Below are 23,481 nucleotides of genomic sequence, written 5' to 3'. Positions count from 1 at the left end.
TCCATCAGCAATGGGTCCTCTAACTGCCAGCGGAGTGTGTGCAATTAAATGAATGACAAATAAATAATTTACTTAGTTTCATCTTCCATTTCACTGGTTTCCTCATCTGATGGCAGCTCATCCCATACTGAAAAATATAATGAATTATGTGAATAACTGTGCTGATTAAGGTAAAAGATTGAGATTTTGGTATTCTAATGAATGCTTACATTCTACTGTGTTCCACCACTCCATCAGGCTGTCTGTGTCCTGAAATTGAAACCAAAAAAGAGGAATTAGGAGTTACAGCCATTTGTTACATAGACCCTCTTCTCAACAGGCTCAAAAGTACATAGAAAAAGCAATATACAGTATAGCCCCAAGAAATTCTGTTACTTCAGGATTAATATGCACATTCTTTAGGGTCTGCAGTACAGTGTTTATCTTATTGTAGTCTACAATTACTTCAAGGTTAAATTAGTTGAGTATTGCATTATTTTCATAATTTTAATTTAAGTATTTTTAATTCAAATGCTACAGAAAAATCTTAGTTATCTAACACTTATATTGCCTTAACACTTACATACAGACAAAAAGAATCACCATTCTATCTATAGTTAAATGGTTTGAAAGCATGTGGGCCAAAACAATGTAAATAATTAAAATCCAAAAAAGGGGAGAGAGAGAAAAAGATGCTGGCATGTGTAATGGTGGAGTTTATTTCCCAGTAAATGCCCATTGACAAGTCTTCTTTTTAGCAAAATCACACACTTATCACAAGCTTTTTAAAGGCTAATTCTTCTGCTTATTGGCTGTTAATGGAAATAATTGCAAGGTTGTTCAGTTTTGTTAATTTCAGGTAGTTTTTCAATAAATTAATCTTGCTCAAAGCGTGTTCACCCTAAGCAACAGTCACAGGCAGTCTGCAGAAAATCTTTCTGCAAGAAGTTTTTTCAAAAATTGTCTGTAGTTGCATTTTATGGTTGGCATTAAGGAGTTGAAGAGAGGACAAACTTTGCGGAAATGTTGTAGTATATACAGTATATTGTAATCAGGTGCAGGATCTCATTTTCAAATTCAGCTGTAGGATCTTAGTCTCATTTCCTTGTCAGTTCCCAGCATGTTGTATTTATCAGCGTTTCTGACATATTTGTTAGCTTCAGAATGAGTGCAAATGTTTAGCATATGGGTACTATGGACTGGAACATAAGTCAAGTCACAGCCATTGTCAAGTCATTATGCTATTCACTGAAACAAGAAATATTAGAGAATAGGGAACACTGATTCAGTTACATCTCAATTCATTTGTGTGGCAAAAACATGTATCACCACACTGATACCAAATCTATTTAAAAAAATTATTATTATTATTTATATAAATTTGCATTTCATGGGGTAAAATGTTGCAGCTTCTCTATAATCCTGCAGGTGGCACACCTACAGTATTCATACACTGGCAGGCAGCACAGCATCCTGTGTGGTAGGAGCAGATTATTTCAGAATTGCAAAACATCCGAATAAAAAATGATATATCAAATCAGGATATTTATAAAATCGTGATACTAACAGACCTGCAATACAAATCGAATCGATTTCAGTTTAGCCTTGAACACAGTCAGCCTGTCCAAGCTTATCTTGAAGCTTAACCAGCTTGGCATCAGTACTTTCTCACAAACAAACCATAGTCTGTCAGACTAAAGAAGCTCACTTCTCCTAGTCTCACCATCAACACTAGAGTTCCCAAGGGGTGCCTTGGGACTATCCCCTCCATCCATGACTGCATAGCTGTGCATGCCTCCAACAATTTTGCAGATGACATCAAGCTGCTGTGTAATTCTGAAACAGCTTGTAGGGAGGAGTTTCTGCTCCCAGTGGCATGGTGTGAGGACAATAACCTGGAACTCAATACCAGGAAATTAAAGGAGGTTCCTTCTGGACTTCTGAGGTGCTGGGGATCACACTCGCGATCCTATTCTCATTAACAGAGTTGCTATCAAGTGTGTAGCACGCTTCGCTGTACATCGCTAAGGATCTCACCTGGTCGCTGAACTCCTCTGGTCTTCTTTTGGTAAAAAAGACATGACAGTTCCCTTTTTGTCTGAGGAGACTGAAAAAGGGTCACCTGTGCGCCAAGATTCTTACTGCTGTACTTTTGAGAGTATCGTCACCAACTAACCCAACACCGACACCACCTCAGACCGCAAAGTACTTTAGAGGGTGGTGAAATGGTGATAACTGCCCAACAAATCACAGGCCCTCAGCTACCCTTCCATCGAGAACATTTACAAGAAAAGCTTCCTGCAGAGAGCGAAAGGCATTATCAAGGACACAGATCACCCTAATTATAGACTAAACACTTACCTCCCATCAGAAATGTGCTACTGGTGCCTTAGCACCGACTCTGGGGGACTAAAAAAAGTTCTCTTACCTGTGGCTGTTTCCATACCAAACCGCTGATTACACCAGTTACATTTACTGCATTGCTTACTGTATTTAAATTTGCATCTGTTATACTACACAGAAATTAAAACACTAACTTTGCACTTCTTATATTTTATCCCTGATCTATTCCGTACAAAGAGAATATCCATACTCCATGCACACATACCCAAGGTGGAAATCGAACCCTCGACTATTGAGGTGTGAGGCCACAGTGGTAACCATACAGTATGCACCATTTTATACACACATACCACATATGTATTCTATTTATAATACCTATCTCACTTCCTGTACAAAAGACATACACACCCCTGTATATATCACCCCTATAGCTGTAAATCTTAATTTGTGATTTTTTATAAATAGGCCACTTATGCACTTTATTTTAAATACATTTCATTGGCTTTGTACACATCCTTTTTAATATGACTATGAAGTTAAATCTGATCTCACTTATTTTCTATATGTGGTAACCAGAATGTAGGCTATAACTGGCTGAAAAACTCACCCCTTCCTCTTCCTCCTTTACTCCCTCCAATTCGTCATTATCGTCCGGTGCTCTTGCCCGCCTCACATCCATCTGGGAGGACATCCACTCAGCCTGAAAAGATATATAGAGAATTGGACCAGTTTAGCAAGAAGTTAGTAGGTTTTCACACACTGTTGTTGGTATTTTGGCCCATTCCTCCATGCAGCTCTCCACTAGAGCAGTGCTTTATTGGGACTGCCGCTGGGCAACATGGACTTTCAACTCCCTCCAAAGATTTTCGATGGGGAAGAGATCTGGAGACTGGCTAGGCCACTTCAGGAACTTGAAATGTTCGAAGCCGCTCCTTGATTGTCTGGGCGGTGTGTTTGTGATCATTGTCATGCTTAAAAACCCAGCTACATTTTATCTTCAATGGCCTTGATGATGGAAGGAGGTTTTCAATCAAAATCTCACGATACATGTCCCCATTCATTCTTTCGTTTACATGGATCAGTCGTCCTGGTCCCTTTGCAGAAAAACAGCCACAAAGCATGATATTTCCACCCCGTGCTTCACAGTAGGTATGGTACTCAGCATTCTTTATTCTCCAAACACGACAAGTTGAGTTTTTAACAAAAAGTTCTATTTTGGTTTCATCTGGCCATATGACATTCTCCCAGTCCTCTTCTGAATCATCCAAATGCTCTCTAGCAAACTTCAGAGGGGCCTGGACATGTACTGGCTTTGGCAGGGGACACGTCTGGCACTGCAGGATTTGAGTCCCTGATGGCGCAGTGTGTTACTGATGGTAGTCTTTGTTACTTAGGTCCCAGCTCTCTGCAGGTCATTCACTAGGTCCCCCCATGTGGTTCTTGAATTTTTGCTCACAGTTCTTGTGATCATTTTGACTCCACGGGGTGAGATCTTGCGTGGAGCCCCAGATCGAGGGAGATTATCAGTGGTCTTGTATGTCTTCCATTTTTTAATAGTTGCTTCCACAGTTGATTTCTTCACACCAAGCTGCTTACCTATTGCAGATTCAGTCTTCCCAGCCTGGTGCAGGTCTACGAATTTGTTTCTGGTGTCCTTTGACAGCTCTTTGGTCATAGTGGAGTTTGGAGTGTGACTGTTTGAGATTGTGGACAGGTATCTTTTATACTTATAACAAGTTCAAACAAATGTCATTAATACAGGTAACGAGTGCAGGACAGAGGAGCTTCTTAAAGAAGAAGTTACAAGTCTGTGAGAGCCGGAAATATTGCTTGTTTGTAGGTGACCAAATACTTGTTTTACATAGGAATTTACCAATTAATTCATAAAAAAAATCCCAAAATGTGATTTTTTTGGATTTTGTTTTTATTTTGTCTCTCATAGTTGAGGTATACCCATGATGAAAAATACAGGCCTCTCTTATCTTTTTATGTGGGAGAACTTAAATGGCACAATTGGTGGCTGACTAAATACTTTTTTGCCCCCATATATATATATAATTTTTTTCCTAGTGAGTAAGAAAAGTGAGAACAGCTGATAAATGGAGATTTTTAAATAGATGATAATAGCACTCATTTTATTGTTACTTCTCTTTTATTATAACTGTTATTTTAACAGACACTGCATGGAGGGCATGTCACATGCAAAAGTAACAAAAACCTTTTACACACAGTCGGAAAACATTTAAAATGCAAAGGTTTTCATTGTGCAAGGTGAAAATATTTTAAGCTGGATAAGCTGGTTTAAGCACATATAGGAGAGCCAAAAGGCATAACGCAGCTGCGTAATCTTTCTAGATAAACAAAACAGGTAGAAACTGAGAGCAGTAATAATGACAGGCCCTGCAAGCTCTGTCGTCTCAATGTTTTGCAATACTGACTGCTAACAAGGAAGCGAATTTCTCATTGTTAGTTAGACCTGCATCAAGATTGTACTCTAACTGATATGTGTTTAAAGTAAGGGTTGGGTGTGAATACCTTAGCTGCTTCTGAAAGGTAGAAATTTCCAGAGGTAGCACCTGGTGGTTCAATGTCTTCAGGAAAACGCATTTGGTCCTTGGCCTTAAGGGAGGAAGACGAAAAAGGGGATTAAATCTTAAGGTAATAAAATAAGCAATGATGGTCATTTTAGCACCATACAAAACACATTACATCTATGTGCAATGTTTAGGATGAGTGCTTTGAAGCTCTTCAGCACTGAGTCTCACACTGCAAGCTAATAAAAAGATTGTAATTGTTTTGGATACTGTATGATGTTTAACTTAGTGAAGGCATAGGCAATTTTAGATGAATCCCAAAATTTTATTTTAGCACCCCTAAAGAAAATCATAATGATAAGGCATTATTTTTTTTTATATATATTTGAATGCGCTCCCATTTTAGTTCAATCAGCTTAGCGACGTGACCAGTGGCGTCTGATTATTCACTGTAGGGTTGAGCCCAGAAAATGTTATGGTTTCGCCTTAAGTTTTTTTTTTTTTTTTCTTCTTTTTTTATAGAAAATCGTGAGACAGACAGAAATTTACAGAGTGGAATGAAGGAATCACTGTTTGCCCCTGGACATTACCAGTTGCAGGTTTAGCAAATTGCATAACATTTAGTATTTTTGATGGTGTAATTCTTTTTTCCAATATAGTAGGTGAGAAGGTAATATACATAATGTTGGTCTGCACGAACATTCTCAGTAATAGAGAAGAAGAGGTAGTTATTGAATAATTCAGATAAGAGCCATAGAGATTTGTTTGTACTGCTCTGGTTCAGAAGGGCCGATGTATATGAGACCGAAGTTGCATGACACTATATCTGTGTTTTATATGGATTAAAAACACAGCTAAATTGAAATGTGAGTGAGTGAGAGCTAAAGTAGTCTTGATTTGCTAAAAAAACTGTTCTGATGTAATGGTAATCTGTTTATATAGTGCAGTGCACTTTAATATTAGGTTGCTAGATATTGCTTTTTATCTCACAGCTACAGTACATTGTAGAGCAGATGGCTGTCTGGTTTGCATGCTCTTGTTATTTTGTCGAAATGTAACATTTGCCTTTACACATACATCTTAATATAGGTCAACCTTACATTTAATGTGTCATTAATATTCCAAGCCCAGCTAGCCAAAAGAATGCCTCATCAACAGGCCAGGAAGCAGGAAGGAGACAGTACAAAATGGGAAAGGTGTGAAGACCACATAATTATAGGCCTAATGACCAGCGTATTCTATATTCCATTTTCTTAAAAAAAAAAAAGTGGTACAAATCCAAGTAAAAAAAACGTTACTTACTAGTATTATTTATATTAGTGTTAAGTAAAGTATATTAAAAATATATTCAAATGATAAAATAGTATTAATAATAAAATAATAATTACTACTAATGGTAAGGTATTGTTAACAAGACACTATCCATGTTACATTCTCATTAGGGACTGAGCCCCTGTAATGGTGTGGGCATTTTTGTCATTTCAATGAATCCTGCCCAGTACAGGTGTGACTTTGTTTGCAGACATGCTTTTTTCAGTTTTTCTGTCTTTAAATCCTAAAAATACAAACGACAATTACTTACTAAGAGACAAAAACAACATGGGGAATGAAAACACAACCAAAGAGGTATCATGGTATACTTCTCTTTCCGGGCATCATTTACAATGTCTCTTGCTTTAAAAAGATCCGCTCCTTTCCCTGCTTAACTCGCTCATCTTCTATATCGCTTTATCCTGTATTTAGAGTCACAGGGACCTGAAGCCTATCCCAGGAGACTTGGGGCACGAGGCAGGGTACACCCTGGACAGGGTGCCAATCCATCGCAGGGCACACACAAATACACACACTCTCATTCACACAGTACAGGCAATTTGAGAGCACCAATTAGCCTAACCTGCATATCTTTTGACTGTGGGAGGAAACCTGAGTACACTGAGGAAACCCACCAAGCACGGGGAGACCATGCAAACTCTATGCACACAGGAGTGTGATGGGAATCGAACCCGGACCCTGGAGATGCAAGGCGACAGTGCTAAACACTACACCACCGTGTAGAGTAAAAAAAACTCTTTGTAAAGATGCAAGACATTTTTTCAACATGGCCTTTATCTATAATTATAAGAAAAATAATATAACTGAATATAAAATTGCAATTACCTTTGTCTCACTTTGATCTATTGGGTAAATGCTTTGTACAGGTGACTTCCTCATCTGTGACATACAAAATATTTGTTAAATCATAAGAAATTCATCAAAAACAAATCACAGATGTTAAAATGTTATGGTTTACAAACCTGACTATAATGTTCAAATACACCAGTGTCTGAACCATTAATGTCACTGGCTTTAAACAAATCAGCACCTTTCTCTGAGGTAAAAGTCTCCAGTGTGCCCTGAAGACATTTTGAAAACAAATTTTTAAAACCATTTGGGTATGTCATGACTAAACAAAAGCAGGTCTACATTCCAGAAAAAAGCACTTCTGTACCTTTGATCCTTTCCGAGACGCATGAGGAAATGTAAATTTAATGGGTTTCTTCTGTAAATCCAACAAGAAAACAACATCACAAAGCCACAAAGGACTCATAACCCAGGATAAGAGAAAGATAAGTCTTAGGTACTTACGGGTCGATAATCTTGTGATTCTTGTATTTTTTCACTGCTGTCTGTAGATTTTGGAGAGAATGGATCATCTCCATACTCTGCCTAAGCAATGAAAAATACAAAAAAAAAAAAAAAGGTTCTAATGCAAAACAAGCATTGTTTGCAAAATTATTATCTAATACTTTTTTTTCATAATTTAATTTAAAAAGTGAAACTCTAGATTCCAAATCCACTCTGAATCCAAATCCAGTGTCTCAAATTATTGACCAAGTATCGAGTGTATAAATGAACATAATTTTCAGAATTTCTGCCTCTTTTTTTAATTGATATATATTAGGGAATATTCTGAGTTACTGGGTATTTTATTTTCCTTAGCTACTGTATAAGCTAAAATCATCAAAATTAAAAGAAAAAAAGCCTTGAAATATTTGTGTAAACGGATCTGGCATATATGGAGTTTAACTATTGAATTCATTTTTTCATAATATTAAATTTTTTGGGATGCATTGTAAATAGAATAAAGGGTTAAGTATAACAGAATAGAAAACAGTAAAACCTTTAAGTCTCTTTGAATTATTGGTGAAACCCTTTGTACAGGAGAGTTCCTCATCTGGAACAAATTAAATATCATTTAATTTTACATACATCATCAGAAAAAACATCAATTACAAAATAAATTTTATATTAAAAATTTACAGTTTACATACCTGACTATAATTTTCAGATACACTGATTTCTGACCCATAGATGTCACTGGCTTTAAACAAATCAGCACCTTTCTCTGGGGTATAATTCTCCAGTGTACCCTACAGACAATTTATAAAAACAAAATAAAAAAAATATCTATTTATGTCAGGAACAAACAATAGAAGGTCTACATTCTAGAACAAATCATTACCCTTGATCCTTTCCGAGGCGCCTGAGGAAATGTGAATTTAATAGGTTTCTTCTGTAAAATAAACAACAAAAAACAACAAAATCACAAAGAAGTCATAAACTGGGATAAGACGAAGATAAGTCTTAGGGACTTACAGGTCGATAATCTTGTAATTCTTGTATTTTTCCACTGTTGTCTGAAGATTTTGGAGAGAATGGATCATCTTCATGTTCTGCCTAAGCATTGAAAGATACAAAAAAGGGGTTTTAATTCAAAACACAATTTTAAAAGGTTTGTTGTTTTTTTTAAGTTCAAAATAGTTTTTTAAATATAATTTTATTCAAAAGTGAAACTCTAGATTTTATATTATTCACATCAAGTTAAATATTTTAAGCCTTTTTTCCCCCTATTTTGATGACTATTGTTTATAGCACAAAAATTCAGTGTCTCAAATTATTGACCAAGTATTAAATGTATAAATAAACATAATTTTCAGAAATTCTGCCTCTTTTTTTTTTTTTTTTTTTTTTGACTAATATATATTAGGAAATATTCTGAGTTACTGGATATTTTATTTTCCTTAGCTACTGTACAAGTTGTAATCATTGAAATTAAAAGAAAAAAGCCTAGAAATATTTGTGTAAACGAATCTAGCATATATAAAGAGAGTTTTATTTTTTAAATTAATTATGAATTTTTCATGATTTTCAATTTTTTTTAGATGCATTGTAAATATAATAAACAAAGTATATCAGGATAGAAAACAGTAAAACCTTTAAGTCTCTTTGAATTATTGGTGAAATCCTTTGTACAGGAGACTTCCTCATCTGGAACAAATCGAATATAATTACATTTTACATACATCAGAAACATCAATTACAAACAGAAATTTTTAATTAAAAATGTAAAGTTTACATACCTGACTATAATTTTCAGATACACTGATTTCTGACCCATTAATGTCACTGGCTTTAAACAAATCAGCACCTTTCTCTGGGCTATAATTCTCCAGTGTACCCTACGGACAATTTATAAAAACAAAATTTAAAAACTATCTATTTATATCATGAACAAACAAGAGCAGGTTTACATTCCAGAACACATCATTACCTTCGATCCTTTCCGAGATGCATGAGGAAATTTGAATTTAATAGGTTTCTTCTGTAAAACAAACAACAAAAACAACAAAATAAAAAAAAAGTCATGAACCGGAATAAAAAGAAAAATAAGTTTTAGGGACTTACAGGTCGATAATCTTGTAATTCTTGTATTTTTCCACTGCTGTCTGAAGATTTTGGAGAGAATGGATCATCTTCATGTTCTGCCTAAGCATTGAAAGATACAAAAAAAAGGTTCTAATGCAAAATACAATATTAAAGGGTTTTTTTGTTGTTAAATATTTCAAGCCTTTTTTCTATTTTAATTATTATGGTTTACAACACAAAAAGTCTGGTATCTCAAATTATTGACTAGTAATAAAAGTATAAATTAACATTTTTCTGAATTGTTTTTTTCATTGATCTTAGGAACTATTATAGTAGGTCTATTCTATTCTACTAGTTTTTTTTTTTTTTCATTTTCATTAGCTAAAAAGCTGTAATCATCAAAATTTAAAGAAAAGCCCTGAAATATTTCGCTTTGTGTAACGAATCTAGTGTACATAAAGAAAGTTTGGCTCTTATATTAAAATATAAATAAATAAATAAATTCATGATATTCAAATTGTCTGTAAATAGAAATATATAAAATAATATAAAACAGTATAACCTTTTAGTCTCTTTGAATTGGTGAAACCCTTTGTACGGGAGACTTTAATTTTACATACATTATCAGAATTAATACATCATCAATTACAAAAACAAAAAAACAACACAGATTTACATACCTGACTATAATGTTCAAATACACCAGTGTCTGACCCATTAATGTCACTGGCTTTAAACAAATCAGCACCCTTTTCTGGGGTATAACTCTCCAGTGTACCCTGCAGACAATTTTTAAAAACAAAATTTAAAAACTATCTATTTATATCATGAACAAACAAGAGCAGGTTTACATTCCAGAACAAATCATTACCTTCGATCCTTTCCGAGATGCATGAGGAAATGTGAATTTAATAGGTTTCTTCTGTAAAACAAACAACAAAAACAACAAAATCACAAATGAGTCATTAACAGGGATAAGAGGAGGATACATGATAGGGACGTTCTGGTCAGTAATCTTGTAATTCCTGCATTTTTCCACTGCTGTCTGAAAATTTTGGAAAGAATGGATCATGCGCATACTGTGCCTAAGCATTGGAACATACAAAAAAAAACGGGTTCTAATGCAAAAGAGAAAACTCAAACTTTTTGCTAACTTCTTTTCAAGCACAATATGCAGTATGTATATGTATATGCAAACAGAGCACAATGAGCTATTACACCATAGTACGTACACATACAGTAAGTCAGCAGAGAAACTATCATTTTTACTTTACACTCTTATGTTTTCTCTCAGAAACAGATAATGTAAACAACCATGTTTAATTAAAACTGAACTTAATTGCAAAAAAAATACTTTAGTAGATTTTAGATTATTAAAAATTCATTATACAAGTTACTCATTACACTTACAGTACAGGGGTTGGAAAATGAAACTGAAACACTAGCGTTGGAGGTTTCATGGCAAAATTTGACCAGCCTGGCGGCCAATATTCATTGATTGCATTTCCACCAGTAAGAGCAGAGTGCAAAGGTTTAATTAGCAGAGTATAGCACAGTTTTGCTTAAAATATTGCAATGCAAACAACATTATGGGTGACATATCAGAGTTCAAAAGAGGACAAATTGTTGGTGTGCGCCCTGCTGGCGCATCTGTGACCAAGACAGCAAGCCTTTGTAATGTATCAAGAGCCACGGTAACCAGGGTAATGTCAGCATACCACCAAGAAGAATGAACCACATTCAACAGGAGTAACTGTGGATGCAAAAGGGAGCTGTTAAAAGGGATGTCCGGGTGCTAACCTGGATTGTATCCAAAAAACATAAAACCACAGCTGCCCAACTCATGCAGAATTAAATGTGCACCTCAACATCCACAGGGTCAATGTACATGGCCGAGCTGCTATAGCCAAACCTTTCTCGTGCCAATGCTAAATTTTGATTTAATCTGTGCCAGAAGCAAAAATCCTGGGCTGTGGACAATGTGAAACATTTATTGTTCTTTGATGAGTCCACCCTCACTGTCTTTCCCACATCCGGGACAGTTACGGTGTGGAGAAGCCCCAAAGAACATTGTATCCTGAAGGTGGTGCCGTGTATCAGGATGATAAAGCACCAATACACACAGCAAGACTGGTGACAGAGTGATTTGGTAAACATGAAAGTGAAGTTGAACATCTCCCATGGCCTGCACAGTCACCAGATCTAAGCATTATTCAGCCACTTTGAGGTGTTTTGAAGGAGCGAGTCAGGAAATGTTTTCCTACACCAGCATCACGTAGTGACCTGGCCACTATTCTGCAAGAAGAATGGCTCCAACTCCCTCTGGCCACTGTGCAGGACTTGTATCTGTCATTCCCAAGACGAATTAATGCTGCAAAAGGAGGCCCTACACCATACTAAAGAATTATTGTGGTCTAAAACCAGGCGTTTCAGTTTCATTGTCCAACCCCTGTATATAAGTGAAATATTTCAACTTGTTTGTATTTTTTCATTTCGATGATTATCGCTTACAGCTTTAAAAAAAAATAAGTATCTAAAATTATTAGTATATTATTAGTGTAAGTTATTATCCATACAATTTAAATACCACAAGTCTAGTTACTTAAATGTTACCACTTTCATGGGGAAGATAACTGACATAATAGTTGTCCAGTAGATGGTCAATGACGCCATCCACAAGGAGGGTAAGCCAAACAAGGTTATTACTGAAGCACAAGTAGCAGAAATTTTATCATGCAAAGCCAATTCATGAGCTTGGGAGAACAAGGACTCACAGAACAAGGAAGACAGCTACTGACAAGTGAGTCTGAAGTCAGTGCAACAAGAGCCATCATGCACCAAGATCTTCAGGAAATAGACTACAACTGTTAAATTCCTGCTATCAAGCCATTCCTGAACCAGAGACAATATCTGAAGCGTCTGACCTACAGTAGGCTAAGGAAAAAAAGAACTGGACCATTGTTTAGTGGTCCAAACTCAGAGTCTGAAGAAAGAGTAAAGAGGCACACAGGCCACTTGATTGTGTGCCACTTTCCACTGTTGGTGATATTTGGGGTTGCCATCTCATCTGCTGGTGTTGATCCTTTGGGTTATATCAAGGTCAAAACAGCCATCTACTGTACCAAAAGAATTTACCGTAGAACAATACATGCCTCCATCTGCTGAATTTTTTATTTTTTTTAACATGCCTTCTCATAGTGCCAAAACTACCACCAACAGGTTTGCTGACTATGATATTACTGGTCTTAGTTGGCCAGCCAACTCACCTGAACTGAATCCCATAGGGAAATTTGTAGGTTATTGTAATAAGAAACACCCAACCCCAAAATACAGCTGAGCTGAAGGCTGCTATTAAAGCAACCTGGTTTGTGCTAAATAGCAGCAACTAAGTAGTGAGTGCATAAATTAACATAATTTTCAGAATTTCTGTCTTGTAATTCCTTTGCTTCCTTAGCTATAAACTGTAATTATCAAAATATATTTTTTTAAAGCCTTAAAATATTTTTCCTATGTCTAACTTACAAAAATAGATTCTAAAATAAAAATGTTTATGGGTTATTATTCTTTTTTGAGATGCACTATAAATAGAATAAACAAAATAAAATATAATATAAAACAGTATAACTTTTAAGTCTTTTTAAATTATTAGTGAAACCCTATGTACAGGAGACTTCCACATCATGACAAATAAATTATTATTTTAATTTACATCATAAGAAAAACATCAATTACAAATACAAATCCCAAATAAAAAGTTCACATACCTGAATATAATCTTCAGATACGCTGATTTCTGACCCCTTAATGTCACTGGCTTTAAACAAATCAGCACCTTTCTCTGGGCTATAATTCTCCAGGGCACCCTGACGAAAAAAATTTAAATTAAATTTAAAAAATATTTGTATGTGTAATGAACAAACAGAAGCAAGTCTAAATTCCAGAACAAAGCATTTCTGTACCTTCGATCCTTTTCGAGATGCATGATGAAATGTAAATTTAATAGGTTTCTTCTGCGAAATAAACAACAACAAAATCACAAAAAGGTCATTAACTAGGATAAGAGAAGGATAAGTGCTAGGGACTTACGGGTCGACAGTCTTGTAATTCCTGTATTTTTCCACTACTGCTTGAAGATTTTGGAGAGAATGTATCATCTTCATATTCTGCCTAAGCATTAAAACATACAAAAAAGGGTTAATTTGGTTCTTTTTCAGGCTTTAAAGAGGAGAAGTCATCTTCTTAATCGATATTGAAAATGAATTCTTTGCTGAACCGCTTACTCCTCCACCACAGTCTTTTAAAGATATTGATACAGTAAGTTATACACAAACTTCAGATGTCATGGTAAAATACCCAAAATTCATCTGACAACGCTGCAGTTGCTGTTCTTAATTTTAAATTGTACTTTTGGTCTTTGCAATTAAGATTTTTTTTTAATGGGTTTGAATCTAAAACACAATACTACTCTTTTCAAGCACAATATTTATGTATATGTAATCGGAGTACTTAAACACAGTAAACTACTTCACTAAACAGTAGTACCTACATATACATCAGCAGAGAAACGGCGATGTTTATTCTCCGCTCTTATGCTTTCCTATAAAACAGAAAATGTATACAACAATCTTTAATCAAACTTAAATATTGCACAAAACATACACAGTTTGAGAGTAAGCGTAGAATCAGCATATGCCATCTTAAATGATGAATAGCAGATATTTAGCTTTTTGACTTCTGCAATGCATAATTTTATGACTAATAACTTCAACTGATGAGTTACATAAAAATTTGGAGAGAAATCTAGCTATAGGGGACCAAAATTGCTTGTTTTGTACCAGGCTGCAAACATGTTTATTTCTGTTCTAAATTTTGACATTTTAAAATAGTGTCTATGGAGAATGACCGACTTTTGGAAATAGCTGATAGTGGTAATTTGAGGAACTTCAGGCTTTAGCACCCCCACATTTAACATATTTTTTTGGAACCAGAGGTTGCCCCATGTTAAAGCTCAGAGCATAACCAACATCTGCAGATTTTTATGTATTGAGATAACCAGAAAACCATGTGAAGCTTTATGTGTAAATGAAGAGAATATATGAAACTCTACACAAACAGTTTGGACACCGTCCAAACCGGCCATCCCCGAACCATGAAGGACCAAGTAAGCTACATTTCTTTCCTAATATTTTCATAGTAGTTCAACAGCATTTTTTAAATTATTATTATTATTACTATTATTATTATTATTAGTAGTAGTAGTAGTTTAACATGCACAAATGATAAACAAGAAGAATAATCAATCATTTGACCTATATTTTAAATTTTTTCTAAGTCTTGTAAGTGTACTATGAGTTATGGAAAGACAGTACAAACCTCTGAGTTTTGCAGAAAAGGTGATCCATTTTCTAAAACGTCACCAAGAGAGTTTTTCTGGAAAAAGAAGAAAGAGAATTAGACAGAAGCTCTTGCCTAAAAAGTGATACAAGTTCAAACTAACTTTGTTCATAAAACATATTTCAACTTCAAACTTCAATCATCATCAAGGAATTTACCTTGGTGCCTCGGTATTGCAAATGGGGAACTATGAATTTTGTCTTTTTGCTCTGTTGAGAATTACAGCAATCATTATTCATTCATGCATATTAAAAAACAAATGCATATGTATGATAACAGAAAGTGAATAAAACCTTGAAGGATTTGCTCCTCGTTACTGCATTCTGCTCTTCTTGTTCATGCAAAAAAGTTCCCTCTGATGCAGGGAGCTATAATCAAAATGCACACTTATTACCAAGCTAATCAGTTAGAGAATTTAAGGATGTGGACCTATATCTATTTTATATACAGTACATATGATAAATTATATCACCTTTGACCTCAAAGACAAAGTATCACCATAGGCACCATTCACATTGTCAGGACCTTTTTCCTAATGAAGAAAATAGATAATGGAAAACATACAGTTTTTAACTGATGGACACAAGAAGTAAAAAAAAAGAAAAAAAATGTAACAATTCGAATAAAAATATCCTATAACTTCAAAGACATAGCAAACTCACAGTTGATAAAAATTTCTCTTGAATGTCTTAAATTTTGATATTTGTTTAATTGAATTAAATTGTGTATAAAAATATTTTTTATAATAAAATTCTGAACTTATCTCAAGTTTAAACTTTGTTCATTGTCAGATTGTTCTTTTTCTGCTTTTGTTACTTGTTTCCTACATGAACATGTGTGCATGTGGTTTGCTTTTCTCCTTTCAGTCCAAATATATGCAGATTAGGCTAATTGGCATTTCCAAGTGATTAAGTAATATGACCCTTGCATTGTATTAATACATGAAAAAACAATATTGTAAAAGAATGTCACATACAATCAATCATAGCAAATGAGTTACCTTTAGATAAATAAATGTAAAAAGCAATAATTTTATTGGTTAACCAACTACTTTGTAAAGAATGTAAAATGGGTCATCAGCTGTGTTTTTTTTTTTTTGAATGAGTCAAGCTGCATTTAATTTATTTGATACTAATCTCCAGCTACTCTGTAGGTGAACACAACTAACTTTTAAAGCTAATTATAGTGACATTGTTGGAGTGAAGAAAAACTAAGCAGAACTGGACATGTACAGGACAGTACCTCTGACTCGACTTGATGATCTACGCCTGCTTGAAGAAGGTTTGAGCCATCTGATGTCTCCTGAAATTCAAACATCTTTTTAAAACAATCCTTCTTGTATTATACCACATTTAGATATAAAATTAAATATATATTTAAACATTACCTTTGACTCTCTTCTCGAGTGCCTCAACTTTATTTTCTGAAAGAATAGAAAAAAGGAATGTCAATGAAAGCGGTAATCTTGAAATATACTTATATCTTGTTTTATTGCATAAAATTCCAAGACTTTTAAAACATACTGTTTTGCCAGATTTCCTCTTAAAAGTGTCCACAGTTGTGGCTGCCTTAGATTCCTGAGGAATTTATAGAAGACATTTAAAACTAAACAAAGTGTTTTCAAGTATGTTTTTATCAGTCAAGATGTCTATGAAACTTCTGCCTTTTAAACCAGAAATAAAAAAAAAGGATTCTGTCACTTACCCTCAAAGACTCCCTTCTTAATTTTAATTTCCCAGTCTAATAAAGTAAACACAAGGAAAATTATTGAATGTTGTATGCCTTTGCATTATTACAATACAGGGAGCTGTGATACAAGGGAAAAAAAATTATTAGTCACAATGGGCCGTATTCAGAGTTGAGTTGTAGTGAAAAGAATAGCGACATTGTGCACATCCGTATTTAAAGCCTTGGATAAACACAGACTTATTGTAATTATCACACGCATAGTGTGTGTGGGAGTGTACATGGGTGGAGTTTTGCAAAAACAGTGTGTAAAAATTGATATTAACATGTTTTGGGCTGTAAATACTGTATGTGTTACTGGTGTTGAGGGGCAATATTAAATACATATCTATGGCATTATGAATGAATTCTTAACATGAACTATTATGTTAAGAATTATCACTACACTAGTTTTTAAATGTGGTTATCATGAAAGGGATCACGACTTATGAGAAACACAGACTTTTATTTTTTTTATTGCAAAAGTATTAATATATAATAAATTAAATACTCAGGGTTTCTATGTTATAAAAAAAAAATTCCATGACAAGCTGGTGCATGCAGCGTTACAATTACTACCCTGATTATTTGTATCCTAAAGTGTTTTATTCCTTCTAATTCATTACATTCATTATTTTGAGGCCCGAATTTGTGAATGAAGTGTTGTGAAACCACTCAATTCGTATTTGTTTGATCATTATTTGTGCAATACTTTCTTTCTGCAAATCATTAAACTGGCAGAATCTGAGGTTGAAAATAAGTAGTAATCATTACATAATTAAATGATATGTCATTTCATTTAGCCTAGACTCAGCTGACAGCTAGGTTCAGGTTTTAAATAATTTAATGAATATTGATATTATAATATTGAATAATATATGATTACACAATGTTAAGCTGTAAAATAACTGAACTGAAAATATGAATACAGCATAAAGAAATTAAGATTCAGATAATCATTCATTTTCTGATTAAAGTAGTTTTTAAGGCTAGATTTTTTTACACATGTATGTAAAATTAGTGTAAGCACCAAAATGTTTGCCTCATGATTATTTGATCAAAGATGACCATGTACACACTGCTGTGGTACAGCGTTGTAATTGTAACAATAACACTCTTTTTAGGTAGTATCTGTTCCTATCAGTTTAATATCTGATAAATCCCCTACTGTGAATTTCCCAGTAGGAATCCCACAGGGATGAATGAATGAATAAATAAAAAGGAAAGAAAGAATCTATCTATCTATCTATCTATCTATCTATCTATCTATCTATCTATCTATCTATCTATCTATCTATCGCACTATCTACTGTATCTATCTACTGTATCTATCTATCTATCTATCTATCTATCTATCTATCTATCTATCTATCTATCTATCTATCTATCTATCTTTTTACTGACTTGAACAAAACGTGTCTGACCTCAAGAACACAATATGACAATTGCCAAATATGCCCGTATAACCTACATTGCACAATCTGTTTTTAAAAGCAGACTTCCCTTTATGACTCAGGTGCATTGTAGTTATTTCTTGCAACACCTAAGAACAGCATAACCATTTTTTGTTTCTCAACAAACAGCAAGTAATGACTGTAAAGCTGTATATATGGCATTTATGCGTTTTGAATGATCTTTTCACATCCTCAAGCTTACAAAAGCTATTTAGGTTTTGCGACAACGCTTTAAGATAGCGCCTGTAATTTTCCTTGAAGGAAAAATACAAAGAGGAGCATATTAACAACAGTACTGAAACAATGAAACACCACCCATATCAAAATCGTGTAGGTCTTAATTTTGCAATTTTCCAGTCAGTTAATAGTATGCCAAAGCAATGCATAAACTAAGAGATATAAAATAAATAAATAAATATTCAATTATTTGTCACATGTACTGTACTTTACAGCACAGTAAAATTATTTTTGCATTCCCCAAGTAGGAAACTGGCGTCAGAGTGCAGCCAGCTAACAGCACCCCTGGGGCAGATAGGGTTAAGGGCCTTGCTCAGGGGCTCAACAGTGGCAACTTGGTGGTGTTGTCGCTCAAACCCTCGACCTTCCGATCAGTAACCCACAGCCTTAACCTATTGAGCCACCACTGCCCTTACGTACTGTACTGTAATGTCACAGTATAATCCAGAATGGGGAACAAATGTGCCTTTGTACCTCTCCTCGTCATTAGTGCCCGATTAGTGCACTAATTTACTGAGAGCCAGTTCTGTATGCAGAAATCAGAAGAGAATGGCTAAACTAGTTCAAGTTAACAGGGAGGACATGGTAGCTCAAATGACCACACTTTTCTTCTTTCAACAGTAGTTAGAAGAAATACATCTCAGAACACGCAAGAAGAATGGCATTGAGTCAGATGAGCTACAACCAGCAAAAGATCACATCAGCTTTCACTGCTTTTAACCATAAACAGGAATCTGAGGCTAGTGTGGGCACAGGCTCACTAAAACTGGCCAGTCAGAAAAAGTCAATGCTTTTATTACCAAAGAGAAATAAAAGTGAAACCTTACAGACTTAATGTCTTTCTGTTGTGATTAAATGTTAAGGTTACAGTATGCAAACTTCAACAGTCATCCTCATGATGTACAGTATACCTAATAAAGTGGCAAGTACATGTATGTATTTAATTTCTTACAGGCTTCCAATCAGGGCTAAGCTCAGGGCTATCCTCTGGCCAGTCCTCAACACATTTTTCCTGAAAAGTAAAAGTAATGTACAATGTTAAAACATGTTTCCAGGCACAAAGGCTTCACCACTGCAAACACGACAGTACGCACCTGCCCGATGAACAGAATGTCCTCATAAACTTGGCTCTGGTTTACCTCATCAGCTGGCATGGTGTCCTGTCAACCCAAAAGACAAAATTACTACCTTGGTACACAGTTGTTTAGTCTATATTAGTAATATGAAGTGGTAATATAGGAGTATTACAAATTATTTTAAATAATACATCAGCAGTTACTAATAAAAAAAACAAACTGCTAAGTTTATTGAGACAATAGATTAAAGAGGCTTCCTTGTACATTACCATACATCTAATCCAAATAATAATAGAATGAAGATTGAACACAGAGTATTACCTGCATATTAGTTGTAGGTTTTAATGCAGCAGGTATGGATATCGGAGTAACCGGGATGGACGTAAGCAGATTCTGTGCTGGTTTCTGATCAGCAGGTGTGGAAAAAATATCATGATCAATGTTCTAAAAAAAAAAAAAACAATATATGCTGACACTTGGAAAACAATCTTAGTTTTTTCAGGTTGAGTACAAGAAAATGTTTTTGGTATTTTTCCATACCAAAATAGGTAACTTGATGTATGATGGTTGCCTCCTTATGAAATACTCATGCTAATTCCATGATAAGGTGGTGCATGCAGGGTTACATGATACCTCCATGATTATGTGTCTATACCAAAGTGTTTTATTCCTCTTATACAGTACCACAACAATTTGGTAATAAATGACCCACCATGCATCTGTTTATAACTAAATTGAACATTGTAAAACTTCTATCCTAACAAAATCCTGTGAGAACTAAAAAAAAAAAAAAAGTGCAAAAATCCTAAAGACTTTTCCATGACATTAAAAACATACTGAGTATTAAAATAACACTGATACTGAAGACTCCACAAAATGTTAAATGAACTTCTCCTTACATTAAGCGTTACCATATTTGGTACTGCTGTAATTGCTGTTTTTTTTTTATCACCTTTTTTATGTTTATTATTAACCCACTATTATGTAGATTGTTCTCCATACAGGTCTCTGATTGGTTATATCTATAGAACCAGTCAGAACTATACACTCAGAGCTGTGCATTTATAGAAAATTAAACCTTATAAAGAATCCCAGAATTTAAACACACCGACCAAAATCTCCACCTAGACCTATTCAGAGGGCCTTGCAATTTGAAAATGTAGTATTGTACTGTTTTGTTTTTTTTTTTTTTTTAGAACAGATCATTAAGTAACCAAAATATGAACAGAATGTTCTCATAAACTTGGCTCTCGTTTAGCTAGCGTGGTGTCCTGTCAACCCAAAAAACAAGATTACTACTTAAGTACACAATTCTGTATTGTGTCTCATCACCATAGCACTTTTAAGTGGTTATGCAAGAGTACCAAAGATTATTTTAAATGACACATCAGCAGTTGCTTTACTCACTCACTCACTCATCATCTATACTGCTTTATCCTTTATTCAAGGTCACAGGGGCCTGGAGCCTTTGCAGCCCTGGGCACGAGGCAGGGTACACTCATCACAGGGCACACAATTAGCTTAACCTGCATGTCTTTGGACTGTGGGAGAAAACCGGAGTAACCGGAGGAAACCCACCAAGCACAGGGAGCACATGCAAGCTCCATGCACAAAGAGATAGGAATCGAATCCAGACCCTGGAGGTGCAAGGTGACAGTGCTAACCACCAGTTTACCTCAGTTAGTATTAAATTAAACTACTACTGTAATGAATAATGGGACAATGGATTTAAGAGGCTTGCCTGTACATTACCATACCTCTTATCCAATAATAAGAGAATAAATGGAAAAAGTAATTAAACACAGATTACCCGTATATTAATTGTCGCTCTTGGCACAGCAGGTATGGATACTGGAGTAGCCGGGGTAGACGTAAGCAGAGTCTCTGCTGGTTTCTGATCAGCAGGTACAGATACAGTGGGTGTGGAAAAAATGTCATGATCGATGTTCTGAAAAATAGAAAATTTGTAGATGGAAAACAATCTACAAAAAAAAAAACTAAATTCTTTTTTTTTTTTAGACCAAGTACAAGAACACATTTTGGTATTTGTCCATACTAACATTGATGCATCATAGTTAACTTTTATGTTAACTTGTGTTTCATAGTTTTTTGTTGGTTGCCTCCATATGCTACTAGCAAAAAACTATTCATGTTGAGATTTATGTTTAGGTAGTTTTAAACAGACTTAAGGCAATATATATATATATATATATATATATATATATATATATATATATATATACTCAGCCAAAAAAGAAACGTCCTCTTACTGTTTTTACTTTCAGTAAACTTAATGTGTAAATATTTGTATGAACACTAAAAGAGTCAACACCATAAGACATAAACTAAAAATGTTTCACAATGTGTCCCTGAATAAAGGGAGGCTCAAAATCAAAAGTACCAGTCAGTATCTGGTGTGGCCACCAGCTGCTTGAAGTACTGCAGTGCATCTCCTCCTCATGGACTGCCTATTGCGGACAGTCTGAGCACTGATGGAGGGATTGTGTGTTCCTGGTGTGACTCGGGCAGTTGTCGTGGCCATCCTGTACCGGTCACGCAGGTGTGATATTCGGATGTACCGATCCTGTGCAGGTGTTGTTACACGTGATCTTCCACTGCGAGGATGATCAGCTGTCCTTCCTGTCTCCCTGTAGCGCTGTCTTAGGCGTCTCACAGTGCAGACATGGCAATTTATTGCCCTAGCCACATCAGCAGTCCTCATGCCTCCCTGCAGCATGCCTAATGCATGTTCATGCAGATGAGCAGGGACCCTGGGCATCTTTCTTTGGGTGTTTTTCACAGTCGGTAGACAAGTCTCTTTAGTGTCCTTCGTTTTTATAACTGTGACCTTAAATGCCTACTTTCTGTAAGCTGTAATGGTCTTAACGACCATTCCACAGGTGCATGTTAATTAATTGATTATGGTTAATTGAACATGCATGGAAAACATTGTTTAAACCCTTTACAATGAAGATCTGTAAAGTTATTTGGATTTTTACAACATTATTATTGAAATACACAGTCTTGAAAAGGGGACGTTTCTTTTTTTGTTGAGTGTATATGTCCAACTAATAGATTATTACAGTATTGCTGCATAGCCCTAGTCCTATGCTTACCTTAGGATTCTTATGGGACTTATGGCGTCGGACTGGTTTGAGGGGTAGTCTGGTAAACATCTACAAAATGTAGACAGCTTCGATTTATTTTTATATTCATTGACATTGTTAAATAATTTGTTTAGATTTTAAATAGATATAAATTAATGACAAAGATAAATTAAGATGGACCTACCAGTTCTTCATTTGTTGATGCATTAAAAGGTGACGTTAATGTTGTCTCCTGGAATATTCCATTACTCAGCTCTGCAGGCATTAATATTCTTTTAGTGTCGCTGTCCTGTTGCTTGAACTGCCCATTAGTCCCAGTGGAATTATCAAACAAATGAAAATTATCATTCTGGATAGATGCTGAAGTCGGATTGAATTGAAATACTCTGTTGTGTACACTAGACTTGGGGGTTTGAAAGATATCATTTGACTGAGATGGAACTGTACTTGTGAAAATGTCTTTATTAATTACTGGAGGTGGTAAAAAACTTGGGAAGTCTTCAAATATATTTAGCTGACTGGATGCTGTGGTAGAAGGAATAGGTTCCTCGTCATTTGTTTGATTGGCTAGTATGTATTCCAAAAGAAAATCCTTTTTATCTGATGGTTTTTCATTGGCCACCATTCTCTGAGTTATACCAGTTTCCTCTTTGAAAGGATGGAAAATGTTTGTTTCCTGATTGCTTAATACACTTGGAGAAAACCTGGCAAAGTGTGAAGTCGGCTTTTGACTTGGGAATGCGGTTTGGTTTGTTTCAAGGGCTAGAGTAGGGGGTGGGAAAACAGCCCAGTCATTCTCAAGTGGTGTTGTAGGAGATATTGGAAAACGAGACCACCCATTACTTTGCCCATGGCTTGACATTATGTCCTTGTTGATGTCATTGGAAACAGTGGTCACACTGGATTCCTACAAGACAAAGGAATATTTAGTAATGCATGGTATTGT

General features: G+C 35.1%; 1 protein-coding gene across 7 annotated transcripts in view; it reads right to left on the bottom strand.

Annotated features, from left to right (window-relative positions):
* si:cabz01007807.1 (uncharacterized) overlaps positions 1 to 23,481 on the bottom strand; it is a 29,437-nt gene that overhangs the window by 2,447 nt on the left and 3,509 nt on the right. The window contains exons 4-39 of one of the 7 annotated variants that reach the window (XM_053479510.1): positions 22,720 to 23,442; positions 22,545 to 22,604; positions 21,239 to 21,376; positions 19,750 to 19,872; positions 19,447 to 19,512; positions 19,305 to 19,364; positions 16,641 to 16,676; positions 16,460 to 16,513; positions 16,324 to 16,359; positions 16,179 to 16,238; positions 15,409 to 15,468; positions 15,230 to 15,304; positions 15,095 to 15,145; positions 14,916 to 14,972; positions 14,089 to 14,139; positions 13,629 to 13,709; positions 13,502 to 13,552; positions 13,307 to 13,405; positions 10,414 to 10,464; positions 10,223 to 10,321; positions 9,582 to 9,662; positions 9,448 to 9,498; positions 9,257 to 9,355; positions 9,111 to 9,164; positions 8,493 to 8,573; positions 8,359 to 8,409; positions 8,168 to 8,266; positions 8,017 to 8,070; positions 7,482 to 7,562; positions 7,345 to 7,395; positions 7,151 to 7,249; positions 7,014 to 7,067; positions 4,858 to 4,941; positions 2,930 to 3,022; positions 210 to 249; positions 73 to 127 (exon numbers count right to left, since the gene is read on the bottom strand). In XM_053479510.1, coding sequence (XP_053335485.1) covers positions 73 to 127; positions 210 to 249; positions 2,930 to 3,022; positions 4,858 to 4,941; positions 7,014 to 7,067; positions 7,151 to 7,249; positions 7,345 to 7,395; positions 7,482 to 7,562; positions 8,017 to 8,070; positions 8,168 to 8,266; positions 8,359 to 8,409; positions 8,493 to 8,573; positions 9,111 to 9,164; positions 9,257 to 9,355; positions 9,448 to 9,498; positions 9,582 to 9,662; positions 10,223 to 10,321; positions 10,414 to 10,464; positions 13,307 to 13,405; positions 13,502 to 13,552; positions 13,629 to 13,709; positions 14,089 to 14,139; positions 14,916 to 14,972; positions 15,095 to 15,145; positions 15,230 to 15,304; positions 15,409 to 15,468; positions 16,179 to 16,238; positions 16,324 to 16,359; positions 16,460 to 16,513; positions 16,641 to 16,676; positions 19,305 to 19,364; positions 19,447 to 19,512; positions 19,750 to 19,872; positions 21,239 to 21,376; positions 22,545 to 22,604; positions 22,720 to 23,442 — 3,158 coding nt within the window. The remainder of the gene's footprint in view (positions 1 to 72; positions 128 to 209; positions 250 to 2,929; positions 3,023 to 4,857; positions 4,942 to 7,013; positions 7,068 to 7,150; positions 7,250 to 7,344; positions 7,396 to 7,481; positions 7,563 to 8,016; positions 8,071 to 8,167; positions 8,267 to 8,358; positions 8,410 to 8,492; positions 8,574 to 9,110; positions 9,165 to 9,256; positions 9,356 to 9,447; positions 9,499 to 9,581; positions 9,663 to 10,222; positions 10,322 to 10,413; positions 10,465 to 13,306; positions 13,406 to 13,501; positions 13,553 to 13,628; positions 13,710 to 14,088; positions 14,140 to 14,915; positions 14,973 to 15,094; positions 15,146 to 15,229; positions 15,305 to 15,408; positions 15,469 to 16,178; positions 16,239 to 16,323; positions 16,360 to 16,459; positions 16,514 to 16,640; positions 16,677 to 19,304; positions 19,365 to 19,446; positions 19,513 to 19,749; positions 19,873 to 21,238; positions 21,377 to 22,544; positions 22,605 to 22,719; positions 23,443 to 23,481) is intronic. The other 6 variants (XM_053479511.1, XM_053479513.1, XM_053479512.1 and 3 more) reach the window with 6 other exon arrangements.

Source organism: Clarias gariepinus, chromosome 20 (genome assembly GCF_024256425.1).
Source record: "Clarias gariepinus isolate MV-2021 ecotype Netherlands chromosome 20, CGAR_prim_01v2, whole genome shotgun sequence".
In the NCBI taxonomy this organism is placed as follows: Eukaryota; Metazoa; Chordata; class Actinopteri; order Siluriformes; family Clariidae; genus Clarias; species Clarias gariepinus.
Note: the sequence above shows the minus strand (reverse complement) of the source record. Positions and strands in the feature narration are given on the sequence as shown.